The sequence below is a fragment of the Kluyveromyces lactis genome (assembly GCF_000002515.2).
Source record: "Kluyveromyces lactis strain NRRL Y-1140 chromosome B complete sequence".
NCBI classification, from domain to species: Eukaryota; Fungi; Ascomycota; class Saccharomycetes; order Saccharomycetales; family Saccharomycetaceae; genus Kluyveromyces; species Kluyveromyces lactis.
Genome location: NC_006038.1, coordinates 877,932 through 901,115, shown reverse-complemented (window position 1 = coordinate 901,115; position 23,184 = coordinate 877,932). Strand labels below are relative to the sequence as shown.

Sequence of the window (23,184 nt, the reverse complement as noted above, 5' to 3'; positions counted from 1 at the left end):
ACGTGAACAATGTATTTTTCTTTCTTTTTCTTTCTATTCCCTTTATTGAAGCTTCTCCCATGAGTTCAAGTTAATGTTAGGAATCAACGAAAAGCAGGCCTGGTGATTAAGCTGTTATAGCTGGTAACGGGGCCTACTTCAGACGTACATTGGCCTGCAAGTTTACATTCAAACCTTAAATTTCCTTTAGGTTGTGAAATTCGGGAAGAGATAATATAAAAAGGAAGGTTCTGAACCATATTATTTTATCAGGATGTCCTCATTATTGCAGAACTATGAATCTGAATGTCAAGTCGCTATAAACCAGGCGAAGGTTTTGCTTGCTAATGCTAAGAATGATGCCGGTGCTGTTTTAAAAGGTGGAAAATCGGATATACTTTTACAAATTCAACAGTACCATGATGAATCTTTAGAATTAGTGGATCAAATGGAAATAGAGTTGAATAATACAGGGAACTCGTTGGATTCTAAGACAAGGGCATCTTATAAAGCAAAGATCAGAGATTATAAGAGACAGTGTCAGAATGAAATTAAGGATCCTTTAAAGCAATTGGTGCAAGAAAGCGATAGGAATAAGTTACTTGAAGGTCGCCACTTCGATAATGATGAACAAAGGCAACAGCTTTTATCGAACCATGCGCTTTTACAACGTTCTGGTGATAAATTACAGGATGCTACAAGACTGGCATCCGAGACTGAGAACGTTGGTGCACAGATAATGATGGATTTGAGATCTCAAAGAGAAACATTGGAGAATGCAAGACAAACTTTGTTCCATGCTGATTCGTACGTCGACAAGAGTATTCGCACTTTGAAAACCATGACTAGAAGACTCATAGCCAATAAGTTCATTTCTTACGCAATAATAGCGGTTTTGATACTACTTATCTTGTTAGTGATATTCTCCAAATTCAAATAGTAATCGATTTCTCTGCGTCTTTTAGTTCAGTCTCAATGCAAGTTTAAGCAGAATAGCTATAGTAATGAATTTATATAATTTTAATTTTGACCCTTGTGGTATAATTTTATACTCTCATGAGAAGAATACAATTTACCGTGTATAAATGATATCTGATTTTGAATACTTATCTAGTTGTATATAAAATAAGAACGATATAAGAAATAATAATAATAAAAATAATAATGATAATGATAGTAATAGTGATGGAAAAAGGCCGGTCAGAATAGCATAGCGCTGTTCATGGAAGACATTCTAATTCATCTTCATCAGCTGAATTGATAGTGGTATGAGATAGACGCCTCCTTAATTCATTTACTAGACGTGATTCTTCTTCGGCTAACTGGTTCTGTTTCAGTTTCTCGAAGGTCACACCTTCTTCATCGTCTTCTTCGCTACTGATGATGCTTCCGGAGCGCTGAGCAAGTTTTGCAGATTCACGTCTTGTGCTACCAATACAATGTAGATATTTCTCCTCTTCTGTCAACTCAAGTTGCGTAGCTGTTAAGTTAATTAACGACTTGGAACTCTTACGCCTTGCAATTTTACGTGGCATGTTAGGCTTTAATTCGTTTAACAATGAATCGACTTGAGTTTTGTCTAAATTGGACAGAGTGACAGATGATCTAGGAGTTCTAGGCAACCTGACACATGATAAACCTGTGTCATGAATCCATTTAGCCACTAGCGCAGTCCAGCCACACTGATGGCTTGCACCCAAGCCCCTACCAGTATCACCGTCGAAATATTCATAGAAAGGAATTAGTTCCTCGAAATTAGGATCCTTAGACAAAAACTCACTGTATTCACCATGATATACAGCTCTTTGGCCTTCGGCATCGGGGATGAATAAATGAATTAATCTATGCTGAAGTTCTTCTGCCACTTGGGCCAAGTTTAGGAACTCGCCAGACCCCGTTGGACACTCGACTTTGAAGTCAGGACCATAGTACAAAAAAAACCTTTGCAATGACTCGACAAGCAAGAAATTTGTAGGGAACCAAACAGGCCCTCTCCAATTGGAGTTACCACCAAACATACCTGAGTTTGATTCACCTGGTAAATATTTGACTTCGTATTGTTCACCGTTAACGGACATAGAGAATGGGTGGGTTTCATGGTATTTAGATAGAGATCTTATACCGTAATCGGATAAGAACTCAGTTTCATCGAGCATCCTAGATAAGATGGCTTTTAACCGATCTTCATTAACAAGAGCTAATAGAAGTCTCTCACCGATACCTCTTTTTTCCATAGAAGCAATATTTCTATCAAACATGGCACTTCTATTGGAAAGGAACCAGTCAATACGTTTCTTAAAGCCAGGGAACTTATCTAAGATTCTCGGTTCCAAAGTCATACAAGCATACAATGGAATTAAACCAACGAGAGACCTGATTGGTAGTTGTTGCTTAAATGGTTCACCCCAAGAAATGGCATCGTAATAGAATTGGTCTTCTTCATTCCACAAACTTTCTTTGACTTCCTCTTTGAAGTTGTCTGCACTATTCTTTTCGAATTTGAAGGACATAGAATCACTGATGTACAAAAAGTGTTCGAAAAACTTAGTGGCAATGTCTTCATAGACAGGATTTTCCTTTGCAAGTTCTAATGCGATATTTAACATTTGCAATGAGAAGAATGCCATCCAACCAGTCGAGTCTGCCTGTTCCAATGTTCCACCTGTTGGCAAAGGTTCTGATCTATTGAAGATACCAATATTATCCAATCCTAAAAATCCACCTTCAAAGACGTTGTTACCGTCATGATCTTTGCGGTTAACCCACCATGTGAAGTTCAACAAAAGTTTTTGGAATACTCTTTCCAAGAACACTCTATCCTCACGGCCATACATATTTCTTTCAATCTTGAAAACACGGTACACAGCCCATGCATGAACTGGAGGATTTACATCACTAAAATTCCATTCATAAGCAGGAATTTGTCCGTTAGGATGCATGTACCATTCTCTCGTAAAAATATCCAATTGTTTCTTTGCAAATTCAGGGTCTATCATAGCTAATGGGATACAATGAAACGCGGTGTCCCAAGAAGCAAAGAATGGATATTCCCACTTATCTGGCAAGGATAATATATCTTCAGCATACATATGTTTCCAATCCTTGTTTCTCCCATTTGCACGGTTCTTTGGTGGAGGAGGCTTTTGCAGTGGATCACCGCAGTACCATTCGTCTTGCACGAAATGATAGAATTGTTTTGACCAAAGCAATCCGGCAAAAGCTTGTCTTTGCACCGCTCTCAGAGATTCTGGGATCGGAGCCGGAGTGACTCTCCAGTAGAAGTTATCCGCTTCCTGTTCACGCCTATCGAAAAGACTGTCAAAGTCATCTTCGTCGATAACCATTTCATCTTCGAACATCGGTAACCTGGTATCAGTCAACTTATATCTTACAGTGACGTATTCACCAGGGGGAACCTTGGGAAAGTGGTAAACACCACATGCCTTGGTACCTTCATTCTTCGGATTTACTGCCTCGGTATCCTTATTGACGATATATTCGTTGAAGGCATCCTTGGTATAAGGGGTGGGGTTTTCCTTTGAATCAAACAATTTCTTCCAATTCGATTCGTTTTCTGTGAACAACAACTCCGGTTCCACATCTAGGATACCTTGATCGTCATCAACACCATTAGTAGCAACTGTAGTCGGATGATCATCTTCTCCGTCGTCAAACTCACCCGGTGAAGGGGCAAAAATCGCGTAAGTGGTCCCATATTTCTCTGTGGACAAAGTAACAAAGTTATTACCAGATTTCTCTAGATGAGGCTTAACACGATCGGTTTCGTTCCAGGACCAAGTATTTCTGAAAAACACTTGTGGTGAAATATATAATTCCCCTGTCTTCGAGGTACTACGATTATAAGCTGTGATTCTAAAACTCAAATCGTTAGGATTATCGTCATCCTTGGCCATTTCATACACGATATCGAAATATGGGGTATCTCCAGTGTCCTTTTCCTTAAACAAACCATCGATTTCGTAAATCTCGAATTCTTGATCTTCGAATCCCAATTCCGAATTCCTAGCTACCAATTCCTCATAGGGGTAAGGTTTATTGAAAGGGTATTTATAAATAGCCTTCATATAAGCATGCGAAGGTAAATTATCCACATAATAGTACAATTCTTTACCATCTTCACCATGGTTCCCCTGATGACTAGTGAGTCCGTACATTCTTTCCTTTAAGATTGAATCCTTGCCGTTCCAAACCGCAACGTTACAACAGATAAGCTGTCTGTTATCAGAAACACCAAACAACCCATCTTCGCCCCATCTGAATACTCTACTATTAGCATGTTCGAAGGGGAAAAACGACCAAGCGTCACCATCATGGGAATAATCCTCTTTAACAGTAGCCCAACTTCTCTCTGATAGATACGGACCCCATTTCAACCAGTACTTCTCTTTGTTTTTGTTCTGAAGTAACCTTCTCTCCTCAGTAGTCATTCCGTTTGACATTTCTAACCCGGAGAATCGAAAGCTGCTTGACACTTGCAAGTGACAGGAAGAAAGAGAAAGAATGAATATATATATATTGGCAATTATATATTGTAAATCCCTCGAAGGTATATGCTTTTTATTTACATTTTATTTTGTCTTTATTTCAAGTCCTTGAAAATGGAATCGAACGCTACCCTTAAAAGAGGCACAGGGAAACGAAGAAGAAGAAACACAAAGAGAGAAGGGAAACCTGGGGAAATATCATCAGAAATCAAAGAAACACAGATGTATGAAATTGATACTAAAGAATGCTACATAGTGTATAATCTAATCGTTATAGTTCTAGAAAAGGAAAAAAAAAAAAAAAAGGCCAGCGATAATGTTTGTTAATGCAAAAGGTAATTAGTTAAAGGTATGTCAGAATTCAATGCTAATGGGAGTTGTAAGGGGAAGACCACAGTGGTTTAGAATTTTTCTAGCCATATCCTGTAGTTGTCTTGAGGCACAGTAGAGAATCCTGTATCTGTACCTATCGAATCCTGTATCACAATTGCCTTTTGATTTTCTGATCTTGGCTTTGACAAAGTAGACGTAGCGGTATCCTGATCTAGAGAGAACATTTCGTCGTCTAGGAAGCTAGTGGACGGATCCACCGAATATAACAATGGGGTATGTATCAGGTGTGAATTGTTTAGGTCTGAGTCCAAATTGTCGTAGAATTGAGAGAAAGAGGTGGAATCCTCTTCGTCCAAATCTGGAGTGTGAGATAATAGTGGTGGTTTAACAAATGTGTAATCGGTCGTATCACAGTACGACTCTCTTAGAGAGCATGCGAAAACTTCTTCAGCGTCCATTGTTGGATATATGTATCTTTGATTGATTGATTGTTTGGTTGGTTGTAGCTAGCAAGTGTTAGGTTTCAATAGAAAAGAGGTATCATTACTTAACCAGACTTATACATCTTTATATACACATCTTATATACACATTCACGTCACATACCTGCAATTATGAATCACACACCTGGATCACCGAATAGTCATTCCTAGGTGCAATGAGGAAAAGTCAACAAGTCAACAAAATGACACACACAATATCCACCACCACCACCACACTGAGAGAGATTAGTCACTTTCTATTTTTTGGGCCCATGTCTGCGCATGACTGCCCAAAACTTTAAAATTTTCTCAAGGCCCAAAGAAGTTGTTAGAATGACCCAGCAAGGCCTAAAAGAAAGAAAAACCACACCTCTGAAAACATGCCAGAGCAAGGTGCAGACATTACACGTGAGGCGGAAACCTGTAGTCTGAAATGACCTTGAATAACGTTGGATAACTTTGGATAACCCTGGATAACCTTTACTTAGTTGCCGTAATGGGACTTGGGACGATCTTTCATGTAGTTTATTATGTAACACAGAGTGTTACAGAGTGAACCGATGGTCCGTCCCCCCCAGGCGGAGCATGTTTCAGGTGTGCTAGCGGGGGACGGAGAAAATTTTTTCTTGGGAAGGTTTCAACGGTTAACCTCTAAACTGCAAGCAAACCTGGGTCCGTTAACGTTGTGCACCCTGAGCAAACGAGGTGTTTTAGTTTTTGCGGTGTTTGTTGCTTGGCATGGGCAATTTTCGTTTGGTGGGTTATCCGGTTTAAAGGTCACGTGGGAAGAAAACTGTGGCATGGAGTCACACAATCTTTCTCCGGGTAACTGTTTTGTGACTGGATCTGACTGACAGACTGACTGACTTGAGTCAGTCAGTCTGTCAGTCAGTCATCGTGACCTCGAGCAGTGACGGTCACAATGACCGTGACTGCTTCGCCTCCTCCCGCCCCCTGACTCATCCTCTGTTTACATTTGTAAATTCATTAGTAATTGGACTGGCAAACTAATCGCCTATCACGTGGTGCCAAGGAATGATAATGACCACGTGACTCAATTGACTATTTTCTGTCGCGCGTCAGTGGTATGTATATAAGATATGTCGGGAAACCAAACGAAACGCACTCTCTCGAGTGCGTTTCTATAGCTCTGATGGTCATACAGTTTCCAAAGAACATAAAAGACCCCTGTAACCCAGTTCTCTCAGTCCCAGAACGGCTGCGAAAATTATATAAAGGCTGATCCAGCCCTCAACAACATTCTCTGTCTCCGCTATGATACTTTTGGGATATCACCACTCCCTCAAGTATTACTAGTAAGTACTGCCACCAATAACATGCCATCAATTGATAACGAGTTACGATTTCCCGACAGTACCCAGCCTCACGCCATTGCAAAATGGTTCCATGACCCAGAAAACGTCGGCGGATTCATTTTCCTCTGTTTTGTCGTTACTCTCGTCCTAATCGCTGTCGTATCCTTCATTTTCGGAATATACTACTTCTTCAACCCATATACACCACCACCTACGCCAAAATCTCTTTGGATCTCAATTGCCGATTACCAGGATAAATTGACTCCCGAACAGCAGGACCAATACATCCAACAAGCCTGTGATCTGTACGAGAAAGAAATGAAACTGCATAGACTACAAAAACATGAACAAGAGTCAGGTGTGATGTTCCCAAACCCCATAGACAAACATAAGAGTTTGTTGTCTACCGTTAAACATTTTTTCTACCCTCGTCATGTCATCCCACTAGAAAAGATTCACAGAGACGAGTCCCCATGCTATTTTTTTGCTGATGACGAAGCCTCTGTAGAGCAAGTCGAAAAAGAAGCCAATCGTGCATGTTCCCCGCATAACATGGTTTAAACACCTGTCCATAGACCGCTACCTCTCATCTCTCTTCGCTGCTGCCGTTGTTCACTTACAGTTTTATGTAATCAACTCTCATAATTTTATACAATTTGTTACAGGAAACGAAACCTAAAAAAAAACAACCTCTTCCAACTTCACTATGATTAAAGAGACCCCATATAGAGAGCGATAAAGCTTTGCACAATCTTGAACTATTCCCATCACGTCGTATAAACAGTGCATTTGCAATGTCAGATCCATTTGCTGACTTATTATCTTCTTTTAAAGGGGTTAATTCCTCTACTGGAAACAATTCCAGTGCAAATAAGAATGCTTCTTTGAACGATCTACTCTCAAGTCACTCTGCATTAACTTCTCCCCTATCGAGGAAAAGTCCATCCAATGTGCCATCAAAAACTCCGGAATCAATCAGTATCACTTCAATGACTGCTTCCCAAGATTTTTTCGATGATCTATTGGCTGCTCCATCACAAGTTACACCATTACGGGAATCACCTTCGCAGGTTGCACCATCAACAGCGACCGAAAAGGATGACTTCGATCTGGCCTTCGAGTCCTTCAATTCTACACCGCATGTTGATTTAGTTCAACCACAACCTGATCCAATTCCGGAACCTCAACCTTTAGTCGATGAAGTGAAAGATATGGAAATCGCAAGATTAATGTCCTTAGGGTTAAGTTTTGATAAAGCTGTTCATTATTACGACAAAGGTATCATGTACGAAGAGTTAATCGAATCACAGAAGAAAAGGAAACAATCGAGATCCAATGTAAATAACGATTTTGGACAACAACAACTACGAAAACAGGAATCTAGAGATTCTTCACCAGCTTTTATATCAGTGGCATCAAACTTATTCAACATGGGGAAAGAATTCATCGAAGATAAATTAAAACCAACATTACAGCCTCAGTACGCGAATTCTTCACAAAGAAGTCAATTCAGTGATGATATACCGCTGAGAAGAGACTATACGAGGCCTCATTCGAGGCCTCATTCAATGCAATTCCAATCCGAACGTACATCACCTCAGCCAAGTCCGGAGCTTCCATCAATTCATCAACTATCCATAAATAATGCTTCTTCAGCACCACCGCCTGTATCTGTGGAAAATCAAGATACAGCATCCGTTATTAATCAGGAAACTTTGGTTGATTTTGGTGCAGCACCGCAGACATCTGCATCTCCTCAGCACAGGATATCAGACTTTGAATTAACTAGTTTCAACGAGTTCAAGAACAACGGTGTTAAGTATTTTTCATCAGGAGACTACCACAATGCTTTACTGGAATTTGAAAAATCATTCAACACATTACCATTCAAACATCCGCTTCGAATTATATCCTTGTCTAACATCGTTTCGTGCCAATTGAAGCTTGGAGAAAATTCAAAGGCTTTGGAATCTGTCAAGCTGGCCTTGGATCTTTCAGACCTTGCTCCAAACGCTTCAGATATCATTGAACACAGTGTACCAGAAAGAACATTCAAGCAAATGATCAATAAGATTCAGTTAAAACACGCTGAAATACAGGAACATTTGGAAAACTACGAAAAGGCTCTGTCTTTATATGCAAATTTAATCTCAAATGGCATCACAGAACAAAAAGTGATGGACGGTAAGCGAAGGTGCGAAAAGATCGTGAATCCAGAGAAGTTCAAACCGGCGAAGGAAAAAATATCTTCTCCAACCATTCCAGTTCGCTCCAAAACGAGCATATCTGCAGATACAGTAGCTGTGAACAGAGTTAAGGAAGAAAACAAAAAACAAGAGGAAGAAGAAGAGGAGCGGTTAAGACTTCGTGATAAAGTTGATGAAAAGATCAGCGAGTGGACTAAAAACAATGAAAACGATCTAAGATATCTTTTGGCCAATTTAGAGCCTCTTCTGTGGTGGGCATCTTGGAAGGAAGTTTCACCGCAGGATTTAGTCATGACCAAGAAAGTTAAAATTTGTTACTTGAAAGCTATTGCAAAGACTCATCCAGATAAAATTCCCGCCGATGCAAGTTTAGAGACAATAATGATCGCAGAGAATGTTTATACGATTCTAAATAAGGCTTGGGAATATTTTAAATCCCAAAACAACATCTAATAAATTATTTATAATCTTGCATATGTACGAAACTTCATAAGTCTTGTCACTTAATTACTTGATTTTAATTACTTTGTTTGTGAAATCCACGGTAAACTATACACACATTTAAATTGCACTGTGGCCGTATTCTTTTACATATAGACCGAGAGCTTTTATTGGGAACAAAAATCTGTAACTTGGATATTCAATGGCACATGAATGATTGAAAACACCTTCCACAGCTTCATATTTCCATTCACCTGACGGTTGTTGTCTTTGCTTTAAAAGGTTAATTGCCCTATCGATAACTGATTTGTCAGGGAATTTTGCTAATATCAACCCAATGAGCACCCATGCAGTCTGTACAACGTAAGATTCTTTGTCCGATACATATGTGTGAAGTTCACTAGATTTCATTTTCTCAGACCAACCACCATCAGGAAGCTGTTTAGTAACAAAGAAGTCACACCCTTTACGAACAACTTCGCTATTCTCATACGTTTCTCCAATCGTGTTTAGCGCTTCTAAGGCGAACATTCCAGCATACGTGTAACAAATACCCCAACAGCCGTACCAAGAACCATTAGGCTGCTGACTCTTTTTAATATATGCAATAGCTGAATCAATAGCATGATCGATATCCTTTTTCCGATAATTGAAATAGCGACGGAAGTACGTCAAGCCGAGGACCGAGGAATCTGTACATTCCACATATGGGAATTCAACCATGATATTTCCAAACACTTCTGCTGGATTCAATTTTTCCATTAGTAAGGGCGCTTTGATCTTCTCATATGTAGCGAAGGATCCGTATTCAAATGATGACAAGTTTTGCAATCCCAAAAGGACATCTATGCCGTTTTTCAACTTTTCGGTATCATATACACCCCAGACATCTCTATATTTGTCGGAATTAAGAACCATTATGATAGCTTTGATTGCCTCCGCTGTACAATCTGAAACGGTGTATCCTTGGGTTTTTGTGGAAAATGGCCAAGCACCCAACCTTTTATCTCTGAAACTCCCTTCAACACAATCCTCAGTAAATTGAGAGCGACATAAGAACTTAAACGATCTAACAATGGTTTCATGGAATTCGGGCAATTCAGCCAAACCTGCCATAAACATATACTGAATGTAAAATGCACAATCCCAAACTTGGACACCGTTGGTCCCCATAACGGTTAGGCCCTGAGGTCCATGGAATAACACGTCCTTGAATCTATAAAGGAATCTACCAAATTCTTCCGAATCCTTCCCTTCTTCAATCAATGTCACAATTGCACAAAAGGCATTATTAACTGGTGCAATACATAGATAATCCGTATTTGCAATTTCTTTCTTGACAAGTTCATATACTCTATTAGTGGATTTTTTCAACAACCAATTTGGTCTAACGTATCTTTCGTACTTAGATATGAAGTAATTCATAGTGTCTAAAACTTTTGTGTGTGGATAGTATAGATCAACACCGCACACGGTATTTCTGTGTTTCTTGAAATCAATTGTCTCGAACGGTTGGGTGTAAATCTCCGTTCTAATTTCTTCCAACAAGGGATCAAGTTCACAGCTATATTGGGTACTTGACAAATAACTCACCGGAAGATAAATACCTCTTGTATGAACCCACCATCTTGCTGGATGAATATTTAATCCGTATGGCAACATCCATAATTCTGGTGGGGCTGGGTTGACACCCTCCCATTTATACAAATTTAAGATTGACAACCATATCTTGGCCCAATGAGGAGACGCAATGGCACCTCCTAACCTGAGTAAAGTGTCCCTTGCTCTAACACAAACTTCGTGATCCTTGGGTAAACCTAACAATCTCATCATGACATAATTTAGTACAGTACCCAAAACAGTTGACTTATCGACATGATGCAAACCCCATCCCCCATCGACTGGGTGTGCATAGTTGGCAACGTACCTAATCATTTCAGCTTTCTCATGCTCAGGTATTTCAATCTTGGCAATATACATCGTCACAACATACCCAATTGTCATGAACATTGGACCCTTATACTGGCATGGGAATGTTCCAGAATCAGGGTCCTGCAAAAGTTCAAAGAATTTTGCACCGTTATGTGCAGCGTTCCAAGCAGTAAAACCTGATGTCTTGCTATTAATCTCTGGGTGCGGTTCTGGAAAATCTTCACATTTCAATAGCCATCGTGCAAAAGTTGATTGCGGAACTTTCTTGCTATCATTCTCACTTAAATATTCCCATGTTTGTCTTCCCAAGTCATCTGTGATGAGCCTCCAACGTTTTGGATCCGTCCTGGGCAATCCAATAGTTTCAGAATAAAGTTCTGGCATTAACACAAAACCGTACAGCTATACAGCACCTCCAGTGATTAGCCAAGAACACTATCTATGTTCTCGAATCCGAACGGCTAAACGTGTCTTTCCTAATCTGTTGATAATCGTTATATATAAATCTATAAAAGATGTTTAACTTTCCTGTTAGGAACTTTAAACGACAAGACCTGAGAAGAAGAACGAGGCGTTGCACTACTCGAAAGGAATAGAGAAATAGGATTGTGGAACTCAAGGATTGAAGGCGTTAACAAAGACAAAGTCCAATGCGGCCTGATAGAATAGTGTTGGCCAAGTTCCCTGTCCCTGGTGATTGGTGGTTGCACATATATCCAGCTCTTGTGATTTTCGGGTATTTTATATCGGTTCTTATAGGTGAAGATGAGCTCGAAAGAGAAAGAAAGGAATGGTACTGGATCGGTGGACGCAACGTAGTGAATCATTTATTTGCTTACAAAGGTATCTACATATTCGACGTATTGTTCGGTTTATTGATAGGCCTACAAGTATACGTTCGAATGAAGCACGAGGAATCGTTGTTACCCACTAGTAATGGAGAACAGGACCGTAATTCTCCCGATCTTCTGAAACAAGTTGGGAAAGTTCTAAAAGTATATTCGATAAAGTTTGTTTTGGTATACCTGGTATTATGGGCCTGTTTCTTGTTCATCGACCATCTTTTCGTGTGGACGGGAGGAAACTGCGATCTTTCTGATACGAAATCTGCAGAGAAATGTAGATCTTTAGGTGGGAGCTGGGTAGGCGGATTTGATATCAGTGGTCATTTTTGTTTCTTAACAAACATAAGTCTAACTCTATGGCAGGAGTTGAAACTCTTGCTGCAATATGCGAACCAACATACGATATCCTGGAATTCACCGTCTTCTAAATATCAATGGATTGTTTTACTGGTTTTGTGCATTTGGATAAATGTGCTAACGATAACATCAATATACTATCACACATTCCCGGAGAAAGTGTTGGGATGTGCCTTTGGGTATTCCTGTCTATTGGTAATTTATTATATCCTGCCTAGAATCAAACATGTGAACAAGTTCCTTACATTATAATCGACTGGAACCTATTAGTTATGCCGTAAATAGATCCCAATAAAGAAATATTCTTCTCTCCATTGAAAGTACAGTCTATAATCTCGTCATCACCATCGTCAACCTTTATCTTTATTATATCTGCACCAAGCCTGAAAGAAACGTTCAGCCCCATGTTATCGATGTGAAGCAATGAATATTGCTTATCATTCACATAGTTTCCCTCAAGCTTACGGAAAAATTGAACTCTAGAGTGAACCTTTAAAAGGTCTTTATAACACAGGTTCGCGAACTTCATGATATTAGAGTCACTAGTATCGGTATCTTTTGTGATTAGTTGCCAATGCTGGTGGATATTAATGTATTTTGGTAAATTATGCTTGAACAATTCCCAAATTCCGAGGCGCTTTACGGATGGTTTCAAAATGACATAGAAAGGTGGGTCATATTTGAGAGACAATTCGTCAAATAATTCTAATCTGATACCCATAAACTCGATGTTGTCATAATTCACTGGGAATAAAGAGACTCCTATGAGCCGTACACTATTTTCCCATTGGACAAAATCTGTGATTGACTTGAAACCTGCAACTTCATTGTGTCCACTTGACACACCGAAGTTAGATCGAATAGACGAATCTATTCCCTGTATCTGACCTGTAGTAGTACCGGGCTTTCTTGGTGATAAATTTATAGACAGAGTAGTATTTTCGTCTTTCCTCATCAAATTAGAGAAATTAATATTCTCTGAAAGAAACTGCTTATATGCATCAGGTATCTTTACCTCATCCTTGCTGGCACCACTATGAGCGTTTGCTATTTGAATCTTGATGGTTTGAACTGAACAAAGTGTGAACGGCGGTAAAGTTAGTAAACCAGGCTCATCTCTTGATTATCATCAATCGAGATCCTTATAGGGAATCAAACAATATTACCCAAGGATCTCAAAGTCTGCACATACTCTCTCTTTCCAATGCTTCGATATCTTGTTGCACGGCCTCTGTTTCTTCCATTAGTAACCACTGCAGATGCGGGACAAAGGATTGCAGATGCTACCGCCCCTCTTTCATCAACGGATTTATCAAATGATAATGGAGATTCGAAACGGCTAAACTTTTCATTTTTGATTCATTAATACATTGTCCCAAAGACGCGATGCCGGACAAATAAGAGAAGCAGAAGCATTCCGAGAGCAGTGTTGCCTCAATTCTATTTTACTTTAATTTACTTATCGTGAGGTTAGTGTACTGTAAACTTAATATATATGAGCAATTTCATTTTTAGCTTTATAGGAGTCTATCTGTTGGCTACTGAAATAAGTAACTTTCTGCGGTTGTAAGGATGGCAGCTTGAAATGTTTCACTCTTTCAGTGACAATAACATGAGCACAATCTAACACCTTCACTGGATACCCCACGAAAAATGCTCCAGGCATATTATAGGAAAACTGGGCCACCAGTTCAGACGTTCTCGTTGCTATACCCACATCTTTCCATTCATTCATTCTTCTGACATAATGATGGAAAATCGCTTTTTTGTACCTAAGAATGCTATGTAGCAAACGGTCATCTAATTCTGGAACCGTGAAAGAAGAGGTCGAACCGTGTTTGCCAATCAATGGACCTGGTCTTAGTATAACAATGCTGGCACGATGGTTTTGTAACAAAAATTGAGTATTTGTTTCCAATTCTTGCTTTGCCTTGAAGTAAGGGAACATTCTCGATATAGCGAAGTTATTGAAACTTGTCATTATAATATACTGTGACAACTTCTGAGACAATATGTCGTTATTCAAAATTGCTTTTAATATATCTAAGTTTAATATCTTGTCAACCCAATCTCTGGCCACACCGGTCCTTTTCGATCTTGCAGACGTAGACCCTAAACATGAGATTACACTCAAATCGGCGGAGGGATCATTGATGAATATGTGATGGGGAATCATTTGTGCCCATTTGGTCGAATCTGGCTCTTTAATTGTAGTGACCTCAACATTCACGCATATGGAAATCAGATCATGGATTGTTGTAGAGTAACTTATCGTATTACTGCTTTCATTGAAAACGCATTTCCATTCAACTAAATCAGATTTTTGGAACATCGATGAGATCTTCTCCACTTCAGTACCTAGATCAAATTGAGATCTTGTAATGATGATGATGTGGTGGTTCAATTCCAAATTCGAGGTCAACGTTGGCACATCAATTACGGGAAAATACGAAGGCAAGGAAAGCATCTGTTGTAAAACAGATTTGCCTGTCAAACCACTACCTCCTAACAATAAAGTGTAGAAATCCGGCATTGCGAATATATGAGAAAAAGATAAGAAGTGGGAAAATAGAGGTACACGCTCACCACTTAAACTTGAGGGACAGGGACTTTTTTCTTTGTTTTCGGATATGTCTTGGCACGATGTAACCTTTTGTCTTTAATGCAAGTGCCGTTTGTAATGCACATGATACGCTACACAAAGCATTACATTAAACTCTGAAAGAAAGCATGTCCAATTTTTTTAAAGAGGTAGTACAGCAAAGCTGGCATCATCAGATAAAGCTCTGAAACTGCCTGTCAGATTGCTTAATTAATCTGGTTTTGTGCGGCTGACACTTGACAGCGACACAAAAAAACCAGAATCTTCCAGGAAGAGATACCCGGATAGAAGATGTAAATCACAAATAACGTGCTGCACAACTCTTGGAACTGAACAGCAGAAAACTAGTGCTCGCGGCACTCTTACAGGGTTGCCCCTCCTCCACATGAATTATTAGGACCCGAAAAACCAAAATAGCTATTAACGGTACCCTTGCCCAACATAATCTCGGAAATGGAAAAAAAGGTCGGAAAAGTTGATGCGATTGTGTAATTAGCCGATAAAGAAATTAATTCCCGAAAATACTATTACTAATCTTTTCCGGCTTTCTGAACCTCCCTAAACCGAATCCCATTAGCAAAAAAGAGGGACAAGGTATTTGCGTCTTGTCCTTCAAATTCCGAAATTCTGTTATGATCGGGAAAATCATCGTAAAGTATTAACGTGTACCACATTTACATGCAAAAACCGAGGACAATCCAGTTCGGGCAGGTAGATTTCAGTCAATTTAACCTTATGAGCTTCCTAAATTTCCGACGCAGCGTTGTCTACGGAGTGATGAGAATACGGAGGGTGATTGGAGCACTGTAGCCTCAATTATTCATCAAAACGAGGTCTAGGGGTCCAACTGGCCCAATTGACCCAACTGGGCATGCTGTGCAATGTACCGCTTCCCTTTCCTTCAAATATTGTTTTCCGCGGAAGCTGAGAGTTGAAATACCACAAGTTTACCGATTGGTCACTATTTCCGCACGCCAAATGGATCATACTAACTTTTTCTGCTTCACAGGCGCCCCCATTATATGGGTGTTTGTGAAAGTCTTTCAGGACCATCGGATTACATGTAGTTTTTGCGTGCACTTTTTTGGCTTGTTCACGGTGGGCTACGACGCTATCTACGGATCTAATGCGAGATTTCAGAATGTTTACGGAAAGTCCTTCCCAAAATATCAACTGTTTGGAATCTGTGAAAAGGTAGACAAAATGTCTTCTGCTTCCTTGCCTTCTAGCGCTGCTTCTAAAGGATTGAGTAGGAAAACCGCATAAACTACTAGTCGATACGTTACCTCCCAAATACCACTTGCTCATCGGCCGGAATGGAATTCGAAGACGGTTCTTTTTTTTCTTTTTGCAATTTCCTTTAGGTAAGGAAAGATCACAACAAGAAATGGGTTGGTAAAAAGTTTGTTGTCCCTCTCAATATTACGCTTCTTCAAAATTATCTGAACCGCTCTCATTGGTCGGAATATGTCTTTTTTTTTTCTTTCCAACTGAAACTGAGCGTTTTATTCCAGTAGATTTAATGGACAGAAGCTTATCAATGAAGCTTACAGGAAGCCTGGAAACGAGCTGATTTTCCGCCTTTCGTATACTTTCTTCTGCTTCTTCTTAAAGCAGAAGTGGCGCGTTGAGAGTTTGCAGCGCTTTGATTTTGCACTAACTCGTTTCTTCCTTCCCCTACATTTACTTCTATCTCTAGCTGCTTCTCCTCCCTCCTATCTATTCTGACTTTTATCGGAATGCCGGCTGAGAAAATCATTCCGGGAACGTATATACTATTTTCCTCGAATGATAGTAATCAGCGGACCTAAAAGACAAAGCCTAAAGGAGTATCACCCTTTGGACCACGTATGCTGTACGATTTCAGTGTCGACTGAGGCTTTTTCCCGGTGTATTGCAAAAAGAAAAAAGGCGGTCATCTCTGATGTATATACAATGCGCATTTAGGAAACAGTAGCTCGAAAAAGGCAAGCAAAATAAGTAAGCTTCCATTAATTCCTATTTCGTACGATCTAAGGAAGGAAATAATTGAACGTTCTTCAGTAGTTCTTTGGCTCAAATTGGCTTTCTATTCACATGTGCTGATGCATCACTCGCATCAGTGACTTTTTCCCTCCTCCTCCTCAATTTGAGCAGGTTCTCGAGGAACCTTAAAACGCCTGTATATAATCCATTACCGGAAATTAATTCCTAAAGTGAAAAAAGAAAATAAAAAAGTCAAAACCGCTCACTGATTCGCGACCCAGAAGCCGACATATCTGTTGAAAACCGACCCTGTCCTCAGAGTATAAGCAGGTACGACCTGTATAAACTCTAAGTTAAGCGTATACTCTACATCTCATACTTTCGGTTAACGATCCCGATTAAATAACAACAGTCAGACAGAAAGCTTGCTTTGGTCTCCAATCCCATTTTGGCCATTGCTAATTGGAAAGAGTAGACGTAGATCATCCATTGTTGCGATCGGGATGGAATGTCAACATTCTATGTGCGCTTAAGGAATACTGTGATCGACAGTAACGTAGAGTAAATGCAGCCAGATGTAGCAACTAATGATTCAAGTTGTTTTCCCACCCCGAGTCTTAAATGAGGCTTTGCAGGGACCAATGGTTGCAGGAAGAAAAAAGCCTGGAAAGAAATTTGCAAGCAAGTTTCTTTATCGGTCCATTGTTGCTACACGTTTCATCAAAGTCAAGTGGGGTCCAGGATCAACCAGAAAACCAATCAGTAATCTCTGATATCCATCAATTCTTTTCGTAGTTTTCTTCTCTACTGATTTCTTAGCGATTTTTTTCAAGTTTTTGTTTCTTTATTTCGAAGAACAACAAGTGACAGCTATTGACAACTGACAAAAGTAGTGGGACAAGTAGAAATACAAAGAGTAACAGACTTTCTAGGTTTTACCTATTTCGATCGACTTGTACGAGTTAGCAGTCTGTGTTTTTTTTTATGGACCTTCTTTTCGCATTAGAACTGGTAGCTCACTCAATGCCGACCTTATTTCTTACCATTCCTAAATACTGTTACTGGGTCTTCTGGGGTATAGATCGTAATTCCAATTCCAGTTCCCAATTCCTATCCTCCTCATAAATCAAATTCCATTGCATTAGGTCAGGTTTGGTCATTTTTTAGCATTCTATCCTAAAACCCACCTTTTTAGCAGGTAGTGCATTATGTACATACATTATATATATAGTGTGCTTGCGTAGATAGGTCACTTTATGGTTGTTCCCGGGCAGTTCCTGATTTCTAACCACTTCGCATCACTTTAGTTTTAAACTACAATTGTTGTTAGACTCTCAGGCTATTATTACCTGGAAGCTTACAAATAAACTATAGGTGGATATTCCTTCATTAAGAGACCCACATTCTGTGCTGTATATATACTGCGTTAGACCTATACACACATTTTGCTAGACCCAGTTTTCCCGTTTAAAAAAGCCCTTTTTACCGTTCGATCTGATCTTAAAGTTTAAGGTTAGAATTGAAAGGAAGAGAGTGCTGTGATATTTCCAAGTTGTTAATTTCAATAAACGTTATTTCAACTCATCAGCTACCAGATGTACCTATGACAAATAAACGAATCACAATCCATGATTTGTTGAATAATGAAGCTGGCGAAACAAAACAACAGCAAACTTCAGCACCATCTGCTTCTGATAAGGTAGCTCAGATAGGATCGGATCATGCCAGCTCATCTGCTGTCACTAATTCAGTACAACCTGGTCAAAACAAGTACAACCCACCGCAGCACGGTTCTGCATCATCGTATTATAACGCTAATGTGTACTCTAATGATTCCGTCAAAAATAATGATAGTATTACTAATAATAATACCTCTAATAACAATGTCACAGTTAATACCACTCCGTTGAGTAGTATACCCAGAAATTATTCCTTTGGTAACACTGGTGTTACTAAGAGCAGTTCCATGACAACGTTGCCTTCAACAAAAAGACTATTATCAAATACAATTTCTGGTTCAAGTGGTTCAAGTGGTCCGATTTTGCCATTGCATCTACCGACAGCAAACTCACAACCGCCTCAGCTACCTCATTTCCAGCTAAAATCTGAGTTGAACACTGGGATAAGCGGATTCTCACCACCTTCATCGATGGATCGTACAGCTACATCTCTACCATCCATTGGTGGAATTCAAGGGCCAGGTGTATTGCAACCGATCATTTCACCCCTGAGTACCTCTCCGAAAATTGCCTTGAACCATGTATCGAAGCCACCATTCTCGATGCACACTCATCGTCCACATCCCTTGGCTGCACCGATCCAGGAGCATGGACAGAACCTGATAAACAGTAGTACTGTTAGCGTAAGCCGTGGAACTGTATCGCCCCAGCCTGGCGGAACAGCTTCACCACTTGCAACTGGTAGCAACCTTCAATACAAGATCAATAAACCGCAGGGAAGACCAATTATCCAGTCAATCATTGGGAAGTTTACTTTATATGCTAATATTCAAGATTTGATCCTTGACATCACCAGATTTGATAGAATTAGACTTAGAGACGTGTTCAACGAATCTCTTGGTCCGTTTGAATTGATTCGTTACTCTAAAGAGGATCTACAATTGCATCACCATAACCAAAATGGAACAACCGGTCGTGCTACACCAGATTCACCAAGTTCCTCACATTCGAATGTATCAATACAAAAGAACTTGGTTATCAACGAAGCTCAAGTTTACGATAAACTCAGACAAGAGTTCCAATGCAAATACTTGAAATTCATTAAAATCATTAGAGACAAGAAGGGTAAGCTGCTTCGTCTCGAATCTGTAATAATACCAAACACAAATGAAATTACCATTGATTTCATTAAAAAGAAAATTTGTTATCCGCGTTATAAATCTGATATGAAAATCTATTTGATTAAGTGCGATTCTCCAAATGAGTTCCAAAATAAGTTCATTTACATTCATGATAGTCATAACCTCGAAGACGGGAAGAAATTGGTCAATATTGACGATTTAGACAAAGGTTTGGAACAATTCAAAAATTTGACTATCTGGTGTAGAAATGAATGAATGAATGAAAATTTACACGACAAAATAAAATCTAAAATTATACGAAGGGCATATCATATAAATCGATTGCCTGTTAAAACAATGAAAAGACTCTAAAAATTCAAATTATTTCTCAGTTCATGGCATCTTTTAAAACACCGTTTTACTTTTCTTCCATTTAAACCTTCCTTTCTCTTTCAGTGTTAAGATAATTGTACGGACATTCACTTCATCAGGGGAGAAACATATTATCTTACTTCTTTTATTATGCATCAATAAAAGCCCCGACAAGATTATATTGGGGCAGAACGTTGACTATCTTGTTAAATTACACTTTTACCTTTGAGCCAGAAAGTTGCAGTTTTGTATATTATTTTATTAGTTCTAAGTTTTATAGTTCATGTTTAACAATCGTGTACTAGTACTAAAATGTAATATAGCTATGATACACCAAGCGAAATTATTAATCAATTCTGACTTCTTGACTGCTCGTTTCCTTCTAGTATAGACCTGCGATAGTCTTCACATTTACTGTCTATGGTGTCATCAGACAAATCATCCGGTCCATCCTCTAGTTTATCACGATACTCAGAAACTAATAATTCGATCTGCCTTTTCGCTTTGTGGGATATTACGCTTTCATCTTTAGCAGGTTGTATTTGTTGCTGCTGTTGCTGTTGCTGTTGTTCTTTATCATGTGTAGTTAATCTAGGGTCCTTTTTCCTGTTCGTAAATGCTAACGATTGTTGAACGTAACCGGAGGTGCTGCTTCCCTTGGCACTAGATAAACCGATGCCGTTATATGACATTATTATATAGAGACACGAGCAGCTGGGTTGGTATATTCCCTTCAGCAGCCAAGAGTGTAATGGTTTGAAGTGACAGTGATACTGCAGCGTGTAGCTTAACTCATTCCATTTCATCAATTCGTTAAAACTGATATAGCTATTATTAATAATGTGATGTATGGGTGTTTAACTCTGGAATACTTAAATACACGCATACATATCGTTACTAGACAGAGGGACAGTAGAGTGAAGACATCCACTTTCAAACTTGAAACTGAAGTATGACATACTTATCATCTGACCAACTGATGGAACTAAACGTAGAATCCAGTGTGCGCGTACCAATAGGTTTCATCAAGGATCCGTTTAGCCATGCTAGGTTCCGTAATAAATTCGTAATCAAATCATGGTTTTCGATTGTATTGGCAATGTAGAATACCATTAGATCGCATTGAAAATTATCGTGGTCTAAGAATTCCCATATTTTGAGTATGAGTTGCCGAAGGTCCTGTGAGTACGCAGATGTGGAGACATGGTGTAGATAAATCGATGCAATTTTCCCCAGATCGGATGATAGAAGGATTTTACCGAACAGCTGGAAAGTTGGGTCCAAGATAGTAAAATAGTTAGAACCAATATCATAAACCTTCGAATCCATTGATCTCCCACGCACCAATTGTTTCAAGAGTTTACTGACATTTTTCACAAGATACGTCGTCCAAAGTTTATAATCTTGCGGTTTAAACTGGTAAAACTTGGATTCGAATAGAAATAAGATATCCCAATACTGTTCCAACTGAAATTTACACAATCCGGTGCTACGCCAGCCGAAGAGTAACATCTGACCATTCTCTGTTCTTAAACTGGTAAAAATTTGGTGATATTAGAAATTCATCCGAATTATTATCTGTCGTTGTGGAAGAAGGTAGTACGTCTATGTTATCGTGTCTTTTATTTTTCGTCAAGTCAATAAGTGGGAAGTCGATAGCCAAGGGGGAAAACTCATCTAGTAAACCCGATACATAGCTTTCTATCCTCTGTTGTCTCTTGTATAGCTCGTTTCTATGTATTACTCTACTCATTTTGGAGAGTGATGCGGGCAAAATTTATGATATAACTGACTGAAGGAGTCGGGAACAGCGTTTTGATAACCAACCAGGTGAAATATTGTTTAACAAACCGATAAGCTGGTATGAGCTAGTCATAGTCATTCCTTTATTTACCATTACATAACGCACTTATATGATACACCTTTGCATATCACATGGACGGTGTTTGAATTGTGATTTTCAATTGTGAGGGTTAAGATGAAGGAGGGTAATGCACGGATAAACCCGGGTAACCATTCACACACCGCAAGTCATGTGATGAGCTAGCTCCGGGGTTCCTGCCGCTAGAAATGCCGGTAAACAAAATGACCAAAATCCTGCACGTCTTTTCTGAGGGCAAAGAGACCTGAAAGAAGTGTTCGAATTTGGATGTGCCCTGCTAGATGTTTCTATTAATGGCAGACTAAACCTCCTCCACTAAGAGCCTTTCTATGTATCTCCATATACTGCCTTTTTTTCTCGAGTCCTACCCATCCTATTAACGCTTTATTAAGGATAGGCCTCTGTCCAGCTCTCTCTAGCTTCATCTATATAGTACCACTTTCTCGACAGAAAATATCCATCCACCATTGTCATGTCTTTTTCCGCTTTTTTTATTTTCCCCAGGCACTACCGTGAGTCCCGAACGTCGTTTTCCCACTTCCGTGTATATTTCCCTACGAAAATGTCTGAGAGAAAACAAACTTTGGAGATGGCTGGACTAGCGTGCAATTGGTTCCATGTATTTCCTTTGACATTCTTTGCGACAATTTTGCGTGATTGCCAATTTACTTTCTCTAAAGTCACTTTTTGTGGTAGTATACCAACACCACCAAATGAAAAAAAGAAAAATTGTTCATATATTCTGTGCGTGGTCGGATAGCTAAAGCTTGCCAGCTAGCTGCCTTTCATTTGCCAAAGCGATAGGAAAAAACTGCTTTAATTAGCATACATTATTTTGGTATGTGGTGCAAAGCGGAACGGAATACGGAACAGTAGTGAACAAAAAAAATGCACAAACAATAACAAACTACACATAGACTATAGACTATGTACCAAGTAGTAAACACACATTCTTTCTTTTTTCTTCTTTCTGCCTGGCCATGACGGCTTTAGGGCACCCCTTCATCCCAATCCTTCTATGCCTCGGTCTTAGAAAGTCCAGTCTCAGTCCAATCCAGTCCAAGCCAACCAATGTTCCAGCGTAGAACTCGTTTACTATAAGTTGTCTGAGTGCTCTCTAGTAGCAGTAGCAGCAGCAAAAATGAAAACAAGAAAAGCCTTCTGTTA

The 23,184-nt window shown here is 39.4% G+C and overlaps 13 protein-coding genes across 13 annotated transcripts; 5 read left to right on the top strand and 8 right to left on the bottom strand.

Annotated features, from left to right (window-relative positions):
• Positions 1-253: 253 nt before the first annotated feature.
• Positions 254-919, top strand: VTI1 (v-SNARE protein VTI1; the record flags this gene model as incomplete). The annotated part of the gene is made up of 1 exon (XM_451987.1): positions 254-919. One exon carries the CDS (start codon positions 254-256, stop codon positions 917-919), a length of 666 nt encoding a protein of 221 aa, XP_451987.1.
• Positions 920-1,199: 280 nt separating this feature from the next.
• KLLA0_B10263g (uncharacterized protein) lies at positions 1,200-4,439 on the bottom strand (the record flags this gene model as incomplete). The annotated part of the gene is made up of 1 exon (XM_451986.1): positions 1,200-4,439. The coding sequence occupies one exon, from the start codon at positions 4,437-4,439 to the stop codon at positions 1,200-1,202; it is 3,240 nt and encodes a 1,079-aa protein (XP_451986.1).
• A 446-nt stretch (positions 4,440-4,885) lies between these two features.
• ATG41 (Atg41p) lies at positions 4,886-5,275 on the bottom strand (the record flags this gene model as incomplete). The annotated part of the gene is made up of 1 exon (XM_451985.1): positions 4,886-5,275. One exon carries the CDS (start codon positions 5,273-5,275, stop codon positions 4,886-4,888), a length of 390 nt encoding a protein of 129 aa, XP_451985.1.
• Positions 5,276-6,635: 1,360 nt separating this feature from the next.
• KLLA0_B10219g (uncharacterized protein) lies at positions 6,636-7,175 on the top strand (the record flags this gene model as incomplete). Its single annotated transcript, XM_451984.1, has 1 exon — positions 6,636-7,175. The coding sequence occupies one exon, from the start codon at positions 6,636-6,638 to the stop codon at positions 7,173-7,175; it is 540 nt and encodes a 179-aa protein (XP_451984.1).
• A 233-nt stretch (positions 7,176-7,408) lies between these two features.
• SWA2 (auxilin-like protein SWA2) lies at positions 7,409-9,274 on the top strand (the record flags this gene model as incomplete). The annotated part of the gene is made up of 1 exon (XM_451983.1): positions 7,409-9,274. One exon carries the CDS (start codon positions 7,409-7,411, stop codon positions 9,272-9,274), a length of 1,866 nt encoding a protein of 621 aa, XP_451983.1.
• A 108-nt stretch (positions 9,275-9,382) lies between these two features.
• Positions 9,383-11,578, bottom strand: ERG7 (lanosterol synthase ERG7; the record flags this gene model as incomplete). Its single annotated transcript, XM_451982.1, has 1 exon — positions 9,383-11,578. The coding sequence occupies one exon, from the start codon at positions 11,576-11,578 to the stop codon at positions 9,383-9,385; it is 2,196 nt and encodes a 731-aa protein (XP_451982.1).
• A 266-nt stretch (positions 11,579-11,844) lies between these two features.
• YFT2 (Yft2p) lies at positions 11,845-12,648 on the top strand (the record flags this gene model as incomplete). The annotated part of the gene is made up of 1 exon (XM_451981.1): positions 11,845-12,648. The coding sequence occupies one exon, from the start codon at positions 11,845-11,847 to the stop codon at positions 12,646-12,648; it is 804 nt and encodes a 267-aa protein (XP_451981.1).
• Positions 12,638-13,640, bottom strand: MCM21 (Mcm21p; the record flags this gene model as incomplete). Its single annotated transcript, XM_451980.2, has 2 exons — positions 12,638-13,467; positions 13,589-13,640. 2 exons carry the CDS (start codon positions 13,638-13,640, stop codon positions 12,638-12,640), a joined length of 882 nt encoding a protein of 293 aa, XP_451980.2.
• Positions 13,641-13,882: 242 nt separating this feature from the next.
• HIM1 (Him1p) lies at positions 13,883-14,929 on the bottom strand (the record flags this gene model as incomplete). Its single annotated transcript, XM_451979.1, has 1 exon — positions 13,883-14,929. The coding sequence occupies one exon, from the start codon at positions 14,927-14,929 to the stop codon at positions 13,883-13,885; it is 1,047 nt and encodes a 348-aa protein (XP_451979.1).
• Positions 14,930-15,814: 885 nt separating this feature from the next.
• On the bottom strand, positions 15,815-16,306 carry KLLA0_B10098g (uncharacterized protein; the record flags this gene model as incomplete). The annotated part of the gene is made up of 1 exon (XM_451978.1): positions 15,815-16,306. One exon carries the CDS (start codon positions 16,304-16,306, stop codon positions 15,815-15,817), a length of 492 nt encoding a protein of 163 aa, XP_451978.1.
• Positions 16,307-18,566: 2,260 nt separating this feature from the next.
• On the top strand, positions 18,567-20,039 carry KLLA0_B10076g (uncharacterized protein; the record flags this gene model as incomplete). The annotated part of the gene is made up of 1 exon (XM_451977.1): positions 18,567-20,039. The coding sequence occupies one exon, from the start codon at positions 18,567-18,569 to the stop codon at positions 20,037-20,039; it is 1,473 nt and encodes a 490-aa protein (XP_451977.1).
• A 446-nt stretch (positions 20,040-20,485) lies between these two features.
• On the bottom strand, positions 20,486-20,941 carry CWC21 (U2-type spliceosomal complex subunit CWC21; the record flags this gene model as incomplete). Its single annotated transcript, XM_451976.1, has 1 exon — positions 20,486-20,941. One exon carries the CDS (start codon positions 20,939-20,941, stop codon positions 20,486-20,488), a length of 456 nt encoding a protein of 151 aa, XP_451976.1.
• A 127-nt stretch (positions 20,942-21,068) lies between these two features.
• Positions 21,069-21,647, bottom strand: OAZ1 (Oaz1p; the record flags this gene model as incomplete). The annotated part of the gene is made up of 1 exon (XM_451975.1): positions 21,069-21,647. The coding sequence occupies one exon, from the start codon at positions 21,645-21,647 to the stop codon at positions 21,069-21,071; it is 579 nt and encodes a 192-aa protein (XP_451975.1).
• Positions 21,648-23,184: the final 1,537 nt, after the last annotated feature.